We start from the raw sequence: 14,592 nt of genomic DNA on the forward strand, positions 1-14,592 counted from the left end.
TCCGTTTTAAAACGAACAAGCGATCGCTCGCGGTTCGCACAAGAGCTCGGTTCGGTTGCTGCACTCCTTTCCCGGTGCATGTGCCACGAGATTCAGGCCTCCCCCAGGCCTCGCCGCGCTGCTGTTCTCGCGTGCTTGCGTGTGCGACTCGCGGGTTGCTGCGCCACCGCCACCGGCATTATGCAACCGGTGTGCCGAACGACCGAACGCAATGGGGAAGAGAAGCCTCCTCGCGCGTCGCTCGCAATATGAAAACCAGCGCGCTGCTTTCGGTTTCAGTCGAGCTCCAGCATCAGCCGCAACCGGACACGGTTGCAAAGCATACAACGATCCCGTTGATACTTTTTTATTGGGGGAGTTCCATTTCGATCGGATCGCGCTCAGTGGCCGTTAACGTAGAACGAAGAATTAAAGGTTTGTGTGTAATAACATCAACCAGTGTCGGCAAGAGGGAATGTGTGATGTGCAACAAGCATTTATACCAACTAAAGCATTAATGTTGTTGGGTAGCTTCTATTTGTGTGTCGCAAAACGTGCCTGATCTTCGCAGCAAAATTAGAGCGCAAAGAAAAGAGGACAAACCCAGTCGCCCGTTCGCCCCGTCAGTGTACAGTGTGTGTGTGTGTGCCTGTGTGTGTGGGGGGGTATTTTTGGCACATATTTCGCTCGAGACCTGTTCGCGTTGAGTAACGCCTATCGATCGGACCGGAGAAAGGCACGAAGATCGCCCGTGCGGTCAGGTGGACCGGTGTGCGGAGGGGCGTGTGTTAAGGCACAAGCCACAGTGTTACGATCGAATGCAAACATGCAAATATAATAAGCGATCGTTCGCATCGCGATCATCATCAATATGATGAACGCGTGAGGTAATACGTGTGTGCGGCGGCGGCGACGATTTGGCGGCTCAGTGTGTAGTACGATGCGTCTGAAGCCGAGCGCCCGAGCATAAGCATGGGAACGGTTTTGGTATTTGTTCAAAACACAAGATACGCTGCGCTTGCCGCATATCGGTCATGTTGGATTGACGGGCAGCATACGGCAAAGCGCGCAACATTCATGTTCGGTTACTACACACCGCGGTTTCGTCAAACTGCTACCGGCTGGTAGCATCTTCGAACGCTCTCGCCCGCGTGTGCACGCAGCCCGTGCACGGAAGAAAGCAACGCATCGACGCGCGTAATACCGCGCGTATCATCGATCGCACAAGAAGCGACGCGTTCAAACAATCTTATCGAAATCGCGGATGTCTTTCAGGGCTATCGGTTTTCTCAAGCGAAGGTGTTGGCTGTGTACACACCACACAACACCCGACGGTGGCGATGCTGTGGGCCTACACGTTTGGTCATGCACGAAACGGTTGTGACACAGCACTGGCTGACACTGATTGGTGCTTGATTGGTGGGCCAATGCCGACCCCCTTTCAGCAGCACCCACATTCCCCACGTTCATTGTTCATCCATCGAAAATTAGTCCACTGTATGTTTACTTCCTTTCGCAGGATACACGCGCGGATACAGCGTTCCACGGGGAACGGGACATCCTTAAACGGCCAGGTAGGAAAGAACGGAAGCTATCTTTAATACGCTGCCGAAGGTCACACCGGCCACCGGTTTCGCCAGACACGCGTGCAATGTACGCGATCCGCGTGCTGATCCTGTCGCTCGTTTCCATCGGCGTCCACTCCAGCTATGCCCTGCCACCGTCCACGTTCGGCGAAGCCTTGGCCAGTGCTGGCCAATTATCGAACAAACTGAAGGTAAGCTAGAAGTGGCAACACACACACACGAATTTATCCACAAATAGGGAGCGTACTGCGAGTGGGTGTCACTTGCTGGGAAGAGAAGAGGTTCGTCGCTTGCCGTTGCGTTGATGTCTTTTCTTTGCGGGTTTGAATAATGTAAACACCGTTGGAAGCAGTGTTTTTAAATGCCGATTTTTCGATACACATGGGTGTTGGCATCTTTCGTTTTACTTTTTTTATGATTTTTGGTTTTTGGAGCATTCACTTTTCGTGATCATGTTCAGGTTGCTGCTGGGTAAATGGGACCATGGGTATTTTTAGAAAGCTCTTCTACTGTCACTCACACTCCAAGAGACGCACATTAATCGGTGGGAAAAAGGCCCAAGAGAGACAAATATTACTTTGCAAGCATATATCCATCGTCTTGGCGGCCAAGGGAGTGCTATTCAAATTGGTAGAAAGTGGCGTTTGGGTAAAAATAAACAAAAAAAAGGCATCATTCTTAAACTGCAGTCATAAAAGTTAAATATTTGACCACTTCATGCACGAACCAAACTTTCTGGCTAAAGATAAAAGTGAATGCAAGCGCAAAGAGCTGACCGAACAACGATCAACGATCAACGTACGGTGTCAGCGCAAAAGGTGCGAAGGCTTTCACCGGTCCACACGGGGCACATACATCTCCTAGCATATTTAAACAAACTTGTCAAGCTTTGAATTCCATTCTTCAATTAGCAGCTGTGTGTCGGTGGAAAAAAAGAAAAGAAACAACCGTACGGCAGGACTACCTTTCAAATGTATCGCGTATCAATCAGTGCCGCCTTTTACAGCCCTGTCTGTCTGCTTACCTAAGCCGGCCCGCGCGTGACCCTGAAGGGCTCCTAATTAATCTTCACCTGCACTAAGACGTGACGTGCCCTTGTCCTTATGCTTTATTAATACGGCATAATCTTTCACCATTCTGGCGCTATTAGCGAGCGTTTTTTTTTTGTCCACAAGCGGGCAAAACGATCGCTCTAAGGCGAGCTAACAAGTGTAGTGGAAGCGATTGCAGTACAAAGAGATCAATCGGGGAACTTGTTGGTTTCTTCCACCCTTTAAATCACAACCACGGATAATGACGCACCAACGTTTGTCTACCGTAAACAACGCGCAAACGAAACGATTGAGTCACTAAACATGGAACGTACATTAGCGGCACATCCTCCTTCACCTTCTGCAAATGAAGCAGAAGTAACCCCCCAAGCAATCGCATCTCGTCAAACCACCGTGCACATCATGAGCATTGAAAATTGACACAGAAAATGGCAAATGACATACCTTCTCGCCCTGCCCACCAGCGAGCGCCCCTTACAGTACGTGACCTCACGATGGTGGTAAGTGTACCAGTCGCGGTGTACTGCTCGCTTAACGTATCTTCCCCATCTCCACCGAAGGCCACCACGGATGCGGAAAGCAAAGAAGGTCTCGGTGAACCCTGGCACACCCGCCCGGCACACACGCTCTCCTCCGTAAAACGCTCCCGCAAGCGAACGCACAGCAACCGATGCGCGGATGCTAGTGTAATGCGATGCACCGGAGGATGGAAAGCAATAGTGAAATTGTGTGCCCACGGTCACTGATCAAAGGGGAGGGGGGGGGGGGGGGGGGGGGGGGTTAGGGCAGCGGGTGGCAAAGAAAACATAGCGAAAGAGCGTGTGGATGGGGAGAGTGCGGTGGAGAGGAAAGAAATAACCTTTCTCAATGGCAAGGTTACGACCGGCACCGGGTGATATCTTTTTGGGCGGGGGGAGGGATAGAGGTGGCAAAAGCAAAACTCTTGCTTTGACTGTTAATTAATGCCCGGGGTTGCCGAAGCGACGACAACAACAGGTGCATCGAAGGCCGTACAACATTACGCGATCGTGCACTGGAGCGTTTGAAGGGGTAGGAACTGCTTGATACTAGAAGGGGCCCTGGCTGTAAGCCTGTTCTGCTGTATAGTTTTCCTTTTTCGTTTTTTTTCAACTTGTGCATTGATCATATCAGCCACGATCATCGTGTTTGACTTCTTAACCTTTCTTTTTATTGCTAAAACATACAGGGTTTTCCAGGGGTTAGTTAGTTGTGGAACACTTTCTTTCCTATGTGAAGTGAACTTCAAATTGGACTATTGGAAATTCTTATTGGATTTGTCCAACAAGGGTTCTGTAGAGTCCAATTCCCATCACATTTAGTTCATTTCGCATAAGAAAGAGTCTCTTAAGTGTCACAGCTATGAGAACTCTTGGAAAACCCTGTAATCTATTATACCCGCTATTTATCTGGGATAATGATCAGAATAAGTGCTGAGCAGCCTTAACCTTTCTCTCTGGGGCTCTGGGCCACTTAATTCCACAACTGTTCGACCCACTGCGGCCATCGTAGCCTTCTGGTTATTCATTTACGTAACAAGGTGCATGACAAATTGGTTTTTCATCAGACATCACATCATTTGCACACCCAACGCACTAGCGCTCAAATTGAGCCATTAAAACCCATCCAAAGGAAGTTGATTGGCATCAAACGGCAGCTTTTCAAAAGTCTCCCTCTTTCGCGTGAAATTAATATTCCCTACGCAAGCGGTACCGTGGGGGGGGGGAGGAGGGGGAGAAATGGCCCAACTTTGTCTAACCGCTCTCTTGCACCCTTCCCACCGGAACCCGAACAGGAAACGGCGGCATGGAAAACGTTCACCGGCATTGCACGCGACTCCGACTCGATCAACTCGCTCGTGCGCATCATACCGCGCACGACGATGGGTTTCGTGCGCGACGTTGTTAGCTCGTTCAAGCGCGAATCGCGCGCCATCATCCTCACCAAGAACGGTGCACTGGAGGGGCGGCTGCAGCAGGTAAAGGGCGGCGGGTCCGGTTCGTTCTACGCGTTCAAAGGCATCCGGTACGGGCAGGCACCGGTGGGCGAGCGACGCTTCCGTGCCCCACTACCCGAGGAACCGTGGAAGGGCATCCGGAGCGCAACGCGCGAAGGATCGGTCTGCCCGCACCGCAACATGATACTGGACAACTTCAAGGGCAACGAGGACTGCCTGTTTCTGAACGTGTACTCGCCGGAGCTGCCGATCGGTGAGGACAGTCCGCAGCTGCCGGTGATGGTGTGGATCCACGGTGGTGCGTTTTCGTTCGGCTCGGGCAACGCGTTCCTGTACGGTCCGGACTATCTCGTCCCGAACGGGGTCGTGCTGGTTACGTTCAACTATCGGCTCGGACCGCTCGGCTTCCTAAGCGTTGGGCGGGATGCGCCGGGCAATGCGGGCTTGAAGGATCAGGTGCTGGCCCTGCGCTGGGTGCAGGAAAACATTGCCGCGTTCGGGGGCAATCCGGACGATGTGACGATATTCGGCCAGTCGGCGGGGTCCGTCTCGGTGCAGCTGCTCACGCTGTCGCCGCTGTCGAAGGGCCTGTTCCACAAGGCGATCGCCCAGAGCGGTTCCGTGCTGAACCCGTGGGCGATCGCACGCGACACGAAGGAGCGAGCGTTCAAGCTCGCTCAGCTGCTGGGCATTCGGACGAACGATACGGAGGAGCTGCTGGAGCAGCTGCGCCGTGCCAGCCCGCAGAAGATTGTGGACGCCGCGCTCAAGACGCTTACCGCGGAGGATGTGCGCAAAAGCATCGGGCTGCCGTTTGTGCCGTCGCTCGAGAACTGGACCGGGGAGGACGCATCGGAGGAGGAGGCGCTGATCGTGGAGGAACCGCTGGAGTTGCTGAAGAGCGGTCGCTATCACCACGTGCCCGTGATCGTCGGGTTCAATTCGCACGAGGCGATGCTGTTTATGCGACGTAAGAGATCATGCGATCGCGCGTGTGTGTGTGTGGAGGGGGAAGAACTAGTAGACGGGTTAGTAACGGGTTTTTCTCTCTCTCTCTCTCTCTCTCTCTCTCTCTCTCTCTCTCTCTCTCTCTCTCTCTCTCTCTCTCTCTCTCGTTCGGAATGTTCGGAATGCAAGGGTTGCGCAAGGATCCGAACCTGCTGCAAACGATCGACGGTGACTTCGAGCGGCTGATACCGCTGAACCTGCAGCTCGACCGGGAATCGGACGAGGGCAAAGAGTTCGCGGCACGGATGAAGCGTTTCTACATGGGCGATCGGCACGTCTCGAACGAAACGGTACAGGAGATGATGAACGTAAGTGTGTGCACGGAGTGTGTGTAAGGATGGACGACTCAAACAACTCACTAACCCACCGTCCCTTTTCCTATACAGCTCATGTCGGATGTGATGTTCCTGCACGGCATCACCGACTACGCACGGCTGCACGCGTCCCACAACGGGCTGAACTCGACCTGGGTCTACCGGTTCTCGTACGACGGTGCGCTCGGCATCTACAAGCGGATACTGGGCATCGACTGGCCCGGCGCTTGCCACGGGGACGAGCTCGGCTACCTGTTCCACTTCGGCGTGCTGAACCTGCGGCTCGACAACACCTCGCCCGAGCTGCAGGTGATGCACAAAATGACCCGCATGTGGTCCAACTTTGCCAAGTACGGGTAAGTAGATGTGGAGAGGAGCATGTTGGTTGCATTACAGGGTGCAGCGTGTTTTGGACCGTTTTCGTACGGTCACTTCGTTCCCTTATCGCGCTCCGCACGTCGGGCGGGATGTGAAAGGCAGCAGCTTTTCGCACAGCGTAGCCTTTCCCAACGTAGCCCAAGGTGCGCATCTTCTTGCCATCGTTTGGCAGTCATTTGCAGGCTGTGGTCGTCTAGCTGCTCTTTTATTGCAACGACTTTTTTGGGTTTTGTTTTGTGCTGGAGCTGGAAGTCACGTTTACGCAATCGTTTCGGACGGTTCGATGCGATGATTTCACCGTTAGCGAACGCCGTTAGGACATTTTCGCATACTAATCAGCGGCCGGAGATGGGGGATGGACCGGTGGCAGTTGGACACCACAGTTGGCTTGAAAAGCGGACGGTCAAGGTTGACACCCAAGTGGCCAGAGCAACACAAACTAAGCCGAAAACTAAGCGATAACATTATGCTCAAGGTTATGATACTGTTGCGGTTTATGATGATATGATCACGCTCGTGATGTTGTAAAGTTGATTATAATACGAAAATGAGAGGGAGAGAGAGAGGCACCATTACAAAAAAGCCGCCAATTTTGTGGCATTTTCCAGGCTTTGATAAAGGTTGATTGTTTCGCGTATGGCTTTTAAAATTAAATTAGCCTTTTTATCATTTTGCGAAAACATTTTGCGTCCCCTCTCTTTTACCGTGCAATAAATCGCTAACGATGCGTGTGCATGTGAAACGAACACGCGGATGGGATAAAACCGTCCGTCACGTTGTTCAGCCAGGTTTAATGAACCGTGCGTAACCTCAATCGTTTGGCCACTCTGGCGTGCTTGGCTATTACTTGCTGCGTCAACGCATCGTTGCAGTACCCCCTAGAGCCCTAGGTTAATGGGCGCAAATAGCACCGACCCTTACGCGCAATCATTGGCATCACCGGCCATCGCTCCATCACTCCGGGACATCCCGAAAGGGTGACCCCATTTTGCCGAAAACTGACACACACTGCCCCACAGCAGCTGATCATAACAGTCACCGTGGTTACCCGGCCCCTCGGGAGGGATCGTACGTACGCACCTTTCTGCTTTGTTTTGCCCCCCCGCGAACGGGCCTAACCGTCGTTGTCTTTTAGCCGTTGTAACACTTTGCAGTGCGGTTGCACTCAACGCGGCCAGGTCAACGGGGTCAGATGGGAATGGGTTTTCGGTGTGGCCACATTTTAGACAATTTATACGAACGTTTTTAATTTGCGCTTGCGCCTGGGTGGCAGCTGCGATGAGACTTTTGAGAAGGGTTTTGTGCCCTTTTTTATTGCCACCAGAGAGTAGAGTAGTACACTGCACGATGCAGCACGGGTTTTTGGTCACACAGGATGTAAAGGGCTGTTCATTTACAGGGGCGCAGGCTTTCGCAAAAGTAAATGTTAAATTAAAGTGATGCAGCTTAAGAAGAGTTGCTCCAACCGTTCTCTTTTTTTCTGTATGTGTGTGTGCGCGCTGATCGTTACACAATCCGTGGAAGTGGAATAGTAAATTAATAAGCACAGGGCGGTTTACCGCAGCTGCTGCTTTGGGTAACAATGAAATGTTAATTGGACTGAGAAAGTAAATGTGACCCGATTTGAGCAGAAACGATAAAAAACCTATCAAGTTGGTAATAATAATCTGCATAAATTCCTATTGTAATGGAAATGTTTGGATGTGCAATAGTTCCAATTAAATTGCTTTATTTGAATTTATAATTATGAAATTATCCCTAGAAAACCTAATAAAAATGTTATGTGAACCCTTGGAGGACTCTAATCAAGGGAGGATGTTCTACTTTTTTGACGTAACAATCTATAAGATCGGTGATCTATGCTGTCGGCGTAATACAAGCCTTCCTATTAGTGATGGGCAAAACGGCTCCAGACAATTTCGGAGTCCGCTCTGGAGCCGGCTTTGCACCAACGAATCCGTACCGACGGCTCCGGAACCGGCACGCAGTAACCAAAACAAATCCTTTTCAATTATGTTTCAACCGGAAAAATCCGTAAATAACCGAGTAAATCATGTTTAAAGGAATTTATCAAAAAATCGACAAGTTATGAACATTGTAACCAAACTATGCAAACGGATGATTTCATTGGGACAATGTTGTATAAGTGCGACGGGACCTAGGAATGCTACACAACGTCTTCTTCTATTCGGCGTAACGTCCTACGCAGATTTGCCTACCTATACAAGCTTGCAAGACTTAATAATCCATCCATTATTGAGTCGTTCGAGTCGGAGTCAGATCCGGAACCGTTGGTGCGCTCCGGAACGTACATCACTACTTCCTATACTGTTTTAGTACTACGCAACCGGATTGTCATCCCTTTCTATGATGGGGACGGTCACGATACGAATGAATTACTTCCGGTTTTATACGCGCCGATGTGTCTGACAAAAAGATCAAAGATTTTCCCTTAAAATCAATTATTTTCCATGGAATTTTGGAGTTATACAGTCAAGATGTACTAACAACGGACAAGTGTTGTGTTTAAAACTTGTTCAATTATTGGTTAGAAAGGTTGTTCCAATCGAAATTTACGCATTACAATATATTAAATAATCTATAAATGATCCAAAAGACGCATGAGCTGCGGTAATTGGTTTTCTGGTAACATTTTAATCAATTAAACAATATGGAACATCACATCTGGTCACAGTATCAAGTCAATCAGTTTACAGATATTAAAAAATTATGAGTATCAACCCATAAAAACCATGTTTTGGGACAGACACATTTAAACATTTAAATGGATTTGTACCGGTTACGGGTTGTACGGGAAATAACTTACTCTTTAAGTATGTAAGTTTGATCAGTTTCAGTATGCTGATCTGAAGTTATTACCAGTTGTTCTTGAATTTCCAATCTTCAAGAAAATGCCAATACAAAGAAATTTGAATTTTCAGAACAAAAATGACCCATTTTAAGGCGCAACAGTTTATTGCAACGGATGCCGACGGGTGCATTGAAGCAATTAGTAACTTACCATCGAGCGAGGGGCAATTGTCATTAAAACTAAACTTAACGCAAAAAACACACATACACACACCACACGCGTATGCTACTAATTGACCACTTACAGCTACAGCTATTATGTTATTTTCGCACATGCTTAAGTTAAGCGCGGCACACATTGCGCACAGCAAAATCTTAATTTTATCCCACATGATTGCTAGGTACTCTCGCCTATGTTTGCGTTAAACTAACATGACGCTTGCGAGACTTAACAGAATAGAGAGGGAGAGAGAGAGAGAGAGAGAGAGAGAGAGAGAGAGAGAGAGAGAGAGAGAGAGAGAGAGAGGGGGGGGTATGTGTGTGCCGTTGGAATCTGCTAGGGCATCAAGGGAATGATGATGTATCCGCGTGTATGTGGAATGAAGAAGTTGTGCGTGAATAAGTTATGCAAAATTAAAAAAACCCGCAAAGCAAGACAATAACCAAAAGAGAAAAAAACACACACATGTTTCTACACACAATTGGGAGCTAATGGTGAGGTTTGCAGTAGATAACACCTTCTACCGATGGATTGTGCTCGTGGCGGGATATTGAACAACTCCCAATTTGTCCGACCACCATCCAGCCCACATCTCGTGCTGGAACCGTTTTATTTCGATGGTTTGCAATGTACCACATGCACCACACACCCTGCCTGTCCTGGCAAACCGTGGCAAACCGTGAGGGTGGGCCCCAAAACTAGGTACAGGTACGGTACGGAGGTGGTCTAACAGTCTGAGTATGAGTGCGTTCAAAGTGCAGCAAATATGGGGGAGCAGTTTGTTTGGTTTTGTTTCGCATTTCCTTATGTAATGTTTTTACAGCCCCACCGACCACCGATCAACCCCGTGCGGACTGTGTGTGTGTGTGTATGGTTCGCGAAAAATACGCTCTTGGCGTGGCGTGGTGTTTGGAAAAACTCGATTCCCTGCGAACCGGCTTTCCTTCGCACCTTTGCGGCACAACAGCCGCCCTCGAACTGTACCGCCTATGGGGTGCGGTACAAGACCAACCTGCTGCTGCTGCTGCACTGCAGCAGTTGGTAAGCCCATGTAGGTATACTGTCCGCAAGCAGCGCTAGTCCAGGGTTACGTCCAATTTTAACCTCTGCCAAGGGACGAAGCTATCGATGGGGCTCGCTTTTCGCGAAGCCCCAATAGGGACCATAGCGTGTGCGATGACGCCGGTTCCGAAACTCGAGCCCCACTGCCCAAGAGCTTGTTGACCCTTGCGGCACATTGGCGATCGTCAGCGTGCCTGAGTTGTTGCCGTCTGTCCGTGTGTATGCTTGTGCAGCAACAGAAAAAGTTGTAGTAGTAACAGCTTAAATGCACAACCTTATTTTCGGTAGGGTGTTATTTCCACACGATACGCGGTGGGAAATTTGCACATCGTTGCTTTGCGCACTGAGCGCACGCTGGGCCTGGGTTGTGGTAGAAAGTTTGGCCCAGCCCAAGTAGTAGGCAAGCGGGTAATAGAGTAACGCCGGCTAATTTACCATTCGCTGCACCTGTACGCCGGCAGGGAGAGGGGGGTGGTTAATAATAATGTCAAAAAACCATCCAGCAATGAGGCAACGTGGCAACACACAAAATCAATCAACTAACAGCGCTGGCTACTGTCCCGTGCAGACTGGCTTTAGATGGTCCCACCGAATCGAACCAACTGCAACCCAACAAGGGCTTGATTGATGACCATCACGAATGGCCAAAAGGTGGTGCGAAGTAGAGAGTCAGCGCTCAGGCCCACTGCACAAGTGTGGTGTGTCAGGTCGTGCACTGCGAGCCTTAATTATAAATCCGGCGTGACTATTCTTGTGCGCACACATCATCACCACGCTGCAGCGATTTATCAATCCATGTAGGCGATGCGGCGTGCCACGTGCTCTCGACAGATGGCGCACCAATACCGTCCATTTTAACGCGCGCGACATTGTATCGGCAAGAAAGCTAATTAAACTTTTCTCAATTCGTTACTGGTGTTGCACTAGCAAAGAGGAATAAGAACAATTTGATGCCGTTGCTAATGTTTCGTTTCTAGCTGCTATTAATTTCATTGTTTGCCTGCCTCCTCCTATATTGACCTTTTTACTTTGACGATTTGAAATTTCAGCAATCCGACCCCGTTCGGAGAGGATGAACTGCTGCTGGGCATCACCTGGCCGTCGGTCATACCGAACACGATGAGCGAGCTTCCCTATCTGGAAATTACCGGCGCGCTCGAGCGCAAAAATAACCCCGAAGCGATGCGGCTACAGTTTTGGGACGAAGCGTTTACTAAGTACAATGGCAATTTGCTGTAATCTGGAACTTAATAGTACAACGAGAGGGAGTGGTCGCATGCAGCCGGTGCCGGTGTAGTGTGTTTGTATGTGTGTGTGGATGTGAAATATTACAATTATTAGGTGCTCCTTACAACAAAGTGCATTCGAAGGTGGAATATAGCTTTAGGCAAATTTGGCTAGCCATAGATGCCGGAAGGGCGAAAGATATTAGGATTGTTTAACTCCCCAAAAATGTCGACACTGTTTCTCGGCGCGAATACATACCCATACACATATACGTTGGGGGGGTTTTATTAATTGCATTAGCATTCCCTTTTTGCTTTAAGCTGTAGAGGTTAGGCATAAGCGTTGCTTTTACCGTGCTGGATTTAGCAGATGTTATGTTTCCACCCACTATAGGCAGTAAGTTAGGATATAGAACTACAACAAAATAGCGAATGTTTGGACACTTCTTTACCGAGGACTGAATGTTGAAAAAATGGATTTACAAATAAAACCACGAAAAAATATGAAAATACAAATACTGTTAATTTTTTTTTCCTCAATTTTGTATCTATTTTGCAAAGCTTTTTTTACTATAGCTGACTATGGGAAGGGTTTCAGCACAGCTTCAAAGAAACAATCGTTTAGGAAGAAATTTTGCCTTCTCCTTGTCTTTTGACTTCACCAACTTCAACTTCCCTTACCACTCTTTGGTAAGGCGGAATCGCTATTATCGATCTGATGGATCGTCATTAGTCAGTAAGCTAACGGTGTTTTGTTAGTTAAAATAATGTGGAAAGAAAAAAATGGCGTTTGTGACAAAAATCAGGACCGTAATATGGTGGCACACACCAGCAAAACCCACAAAATCTATTCTGCAACGTAACGGAAAAAGGCAATAACGGCCTAAGACATCGGTTTAAAGTTCAAACATGCCTACTATATGTGTAGTATTTTCACAGGACCAACCCCATTCAGTTCATGTTAGTGATGGGCAGGTCGACCCGAACCTACCGGGTCGGAGCCATCCGTTTTGCGAAGAATTGAACCTACTTTGGCCCGACCTGACCAGAACTTGTTGCATCCACGGGTTGGGTTGAAACTACCTTAGCCCGACCCACTCGACTCGTTGCAACAACTGCTTGGGTTCGCTTATGCTTTCTCACCTGATACACCTACTGATGATTCGTGTCGACCCGAACTCGTTGCACCCACGGGTCGGATTTTATTCCGACTCCGACCTAGTGCACTCACGGGTCGGAATCGATTTCGACAGGCTCGCACCTGACTCCGGGTCGGGTCGTGAAATGAATCGTATGACCCATCACTAGTTCCTGCGCGTTTGACAATCAGATGGTGCCGTTCAAAATGTCAACAAACCCATGTCGGTGTATTAGTAAGTTACCACCTTTCCGTACACGATTTGCTTCAAAATAAGCTAAATTGCACAAAGAAAGGAGCACAGGCTTTCAGGAATCGGATGCAACCTGAAGTTTTGCAGAGTACGCCCACCGTTTGGCAATATTAAATCGGTTGTAGACCATGGCGGATGAACGTAACTTCCGGTCAACGTACTACGAAAAGGTCGGTTGCCGGGGTGTGGAGGAACGAAAATCGCTCGAAATCCTCTTGAAGGAGAAACCCCTCAATTTGACCAAGCTTACACAGTTCTGCATACGCTTTACCGTACCCAAAATACATCGTACCGTGCTATGGAACTCGCTGCTAGGTAAGGGAAATGTTGGCTGGCATTAGCTAGAATCACGGGATGTACTGGAAGGAACTCTGTTTCTCCCTTCAGGTGTTACACCGGTTTACGACAAGTCGCGAGAATATGTGATGGAACAACGAGTAGCCGTGTATAACGATCTACTAAAGGCGCTGAAAATTATGCGAATAGTGGACGAGACCACACCGACATCGAGGGTGCTGTACGCGATGTGGCTGCTGGAGAAGAAACAACTGTACCTTGGCCGAGACATCACTGTAAGTGTGCAGGAAAGACAGAAAAGGCCATTTAGCTGATGCGTAGCTCTGTACTTCCAGCAAGAAAGCCATTTCTGCAACATCACAAAAGTGCTGCTAGAAATATTCGACAACGACATCGAAACGTACTGGATGGCGAAAAGTCTGTACGACTACTCCGAAGAGGTGTCGTTGGAGATGGGGAAGCTGTCCGACCTGACGTACACGATACTGGAAAAGGAAGACAGCGGGCTGTACATCCATCTGAAGTCCTGTGATATGCTAACCGCACTGCCGCTGGCCGACTGGTACCGGTCGTTCTTTGCCGGGGTACTGTCGGAACCGGCCCTGATCCGCATCTGGGATAAGATCTGTGGCGGTGCGATTAAGATCGTGGTGTTCGTGATGATCGAAATACTGCGCATGCTGCGCAGACGAGTTCTGCGCTGTGTTGATCAGAAGAGCCTGTTCGAGTGCATCGACAGTGTAAGTTACACTGGAGCCCAAACGAGGGTAAACAAATCTTGATCTAGTATTTCTTTCTTCCTTCCTCTTTGTAGATAAAGAACGAGCAAGAAACGGCTGATATGATCGTGAATGGGGCAATCGAGCTGTGGCAACAGAACAAGGGCCACGAGTACATCCCACAGTCAAAAGTGAAAGCACTCAGCTAAAACGCTAACGAGAAAGCTGGTTAATACCATCTCTCGAAGAGAGCTGTACATTCGGCAAGCGCGTTATGTTTATGTTTTTATTTTTATTTTTTAAGATACACTTTTCAGTGTTGTGTTCAAAGTAAGCCCTGTACGTTTGTTCTTTTTTTTTTAGTATAAGCATATAAGAGATACAAACTAATCGCACATGTTAACTCATACCTTTTGACTATTCATTTGCTCTCGATGCGTCTGGTCCATTTCGAGCTGCATCCACTCGACTCGTTGCAACAACTGCTTGGGTTCGCTTATGCTTTCTCACCTGATACACCTACTGATGATTCGTGTCGACCCGAACTCGTTGCACCCACGGGTCGGATTTTATT

The 14,592-nt window shown here is 48.8% G+C and overlaps 2 protein-coding genes across 2 annotated transcripts; both read left to right on the forward strand.

Moving 5' to 3' along the window:
- Positions 1-194: 194 nt before the first annotated feature.
- On the forward strand, positions 195-12,127 carry LOC120949258 (esterase B1). The gene is made up of 6 exons (XM_040366444.2): positions 195-414; positions 1,499-1,756; positions 4,431-5,562; positions 5,730-5,908; positions 5,987-6,270; positions 11,435-12,127. Exons 2-6 carry the CDS (start codon positions 1,631-1,633, stop codon positions 11,622-11,624), a joined length of 1,911 nt encoding a protein of 636 aa, XP_040222378.2. The 5' UTR covers positions 195-414; positions 1,499-1,630; the 3' UTR covers positions 11,625-12,127.
- Positions 12,128-12,954: 827 nt separating this feature from the next.
- Positions 12,955-14,427, forward strand: LOC120948859 (TBC1 domain family member 7). Its single transcript, XM_040365649.2, has 4 exons — positions 12,955-13,317; positions 13,390-13,574; positions 13,635-14,039; positions 14,114-14,427. Exons 1-4 carry the CDS (start codon positions 13,131-13,133, stop codon positions 14,225-14,227), a joined length of 891 nt encoding a protein of 296 aa, XP_040221583.1. The 5' UTR covers positions 12,955-13,130; the 3' UTR covers positions 14,228-14,427.
- The last annotated feature ends 165 nt before the right edge of the window (positions 14,428-14,592 follow it).

The sequence above is a fragment of the Anopheles coluzzii genome, chromosome 2, assembly GCF_943734685.1.
Source record: "Anopheles coluzzii chromosome 2, AcolN3, whole genome shotgun sequence".
NCBI lineage: Eukaryota > Metazoa > Arthropoda > Insecta > Diptera > Culicidae > Anopheles > Anopheles coluzzii.

Excerpts from the sequence above, each read along its gene's own strand:
- LOC120949258 (XM_040366444.2), top strand. The coding sequence starts at position 1,631 with ATGTACGCGATCCGCGTGCTGATCCTGTCGCTCGTTTCCATCGGCGTC. Across the intron at positions 5,563-5,729 it reads GGCGATGCTGTTTATGCGAC|GGTTGCGCAAGGATCCGAAC; the intron begins GTAAGAGATCAT and ends TCGGAATGCAAG. Across the intron at positions 6,271-11,434 it reads TCCAACTTTGCCAAGTACGG|CAATCCGACCCCGTTCGGAG; the intron begins GTAAGTAGATGT and ends TTGAAATTTCAG.
- LOC120948859 (XM_040365649.2), top strand. The coding sequence starts at position 13,131 with ATGGCGGATGAACGTAACTTCCGGTCAACGTACTACGAAAAGGTCGGT. Across the intron at positions 13,318-13,389 it reads GCTATGGAACTCGCTGCTAG|GTGTTACACCGGTTTACGAC; the intron begins GTAAGGGAAATG and ends TTCTCCCTTCAG. Across the intron at positions 13,575-13,634 it reads ACCTTGGCCGAGACATCACT|CAAGAAAGCCATTTCTGCAA; the intron begins GTAAGTGTGCAG and ends CTGTACTTCCAG.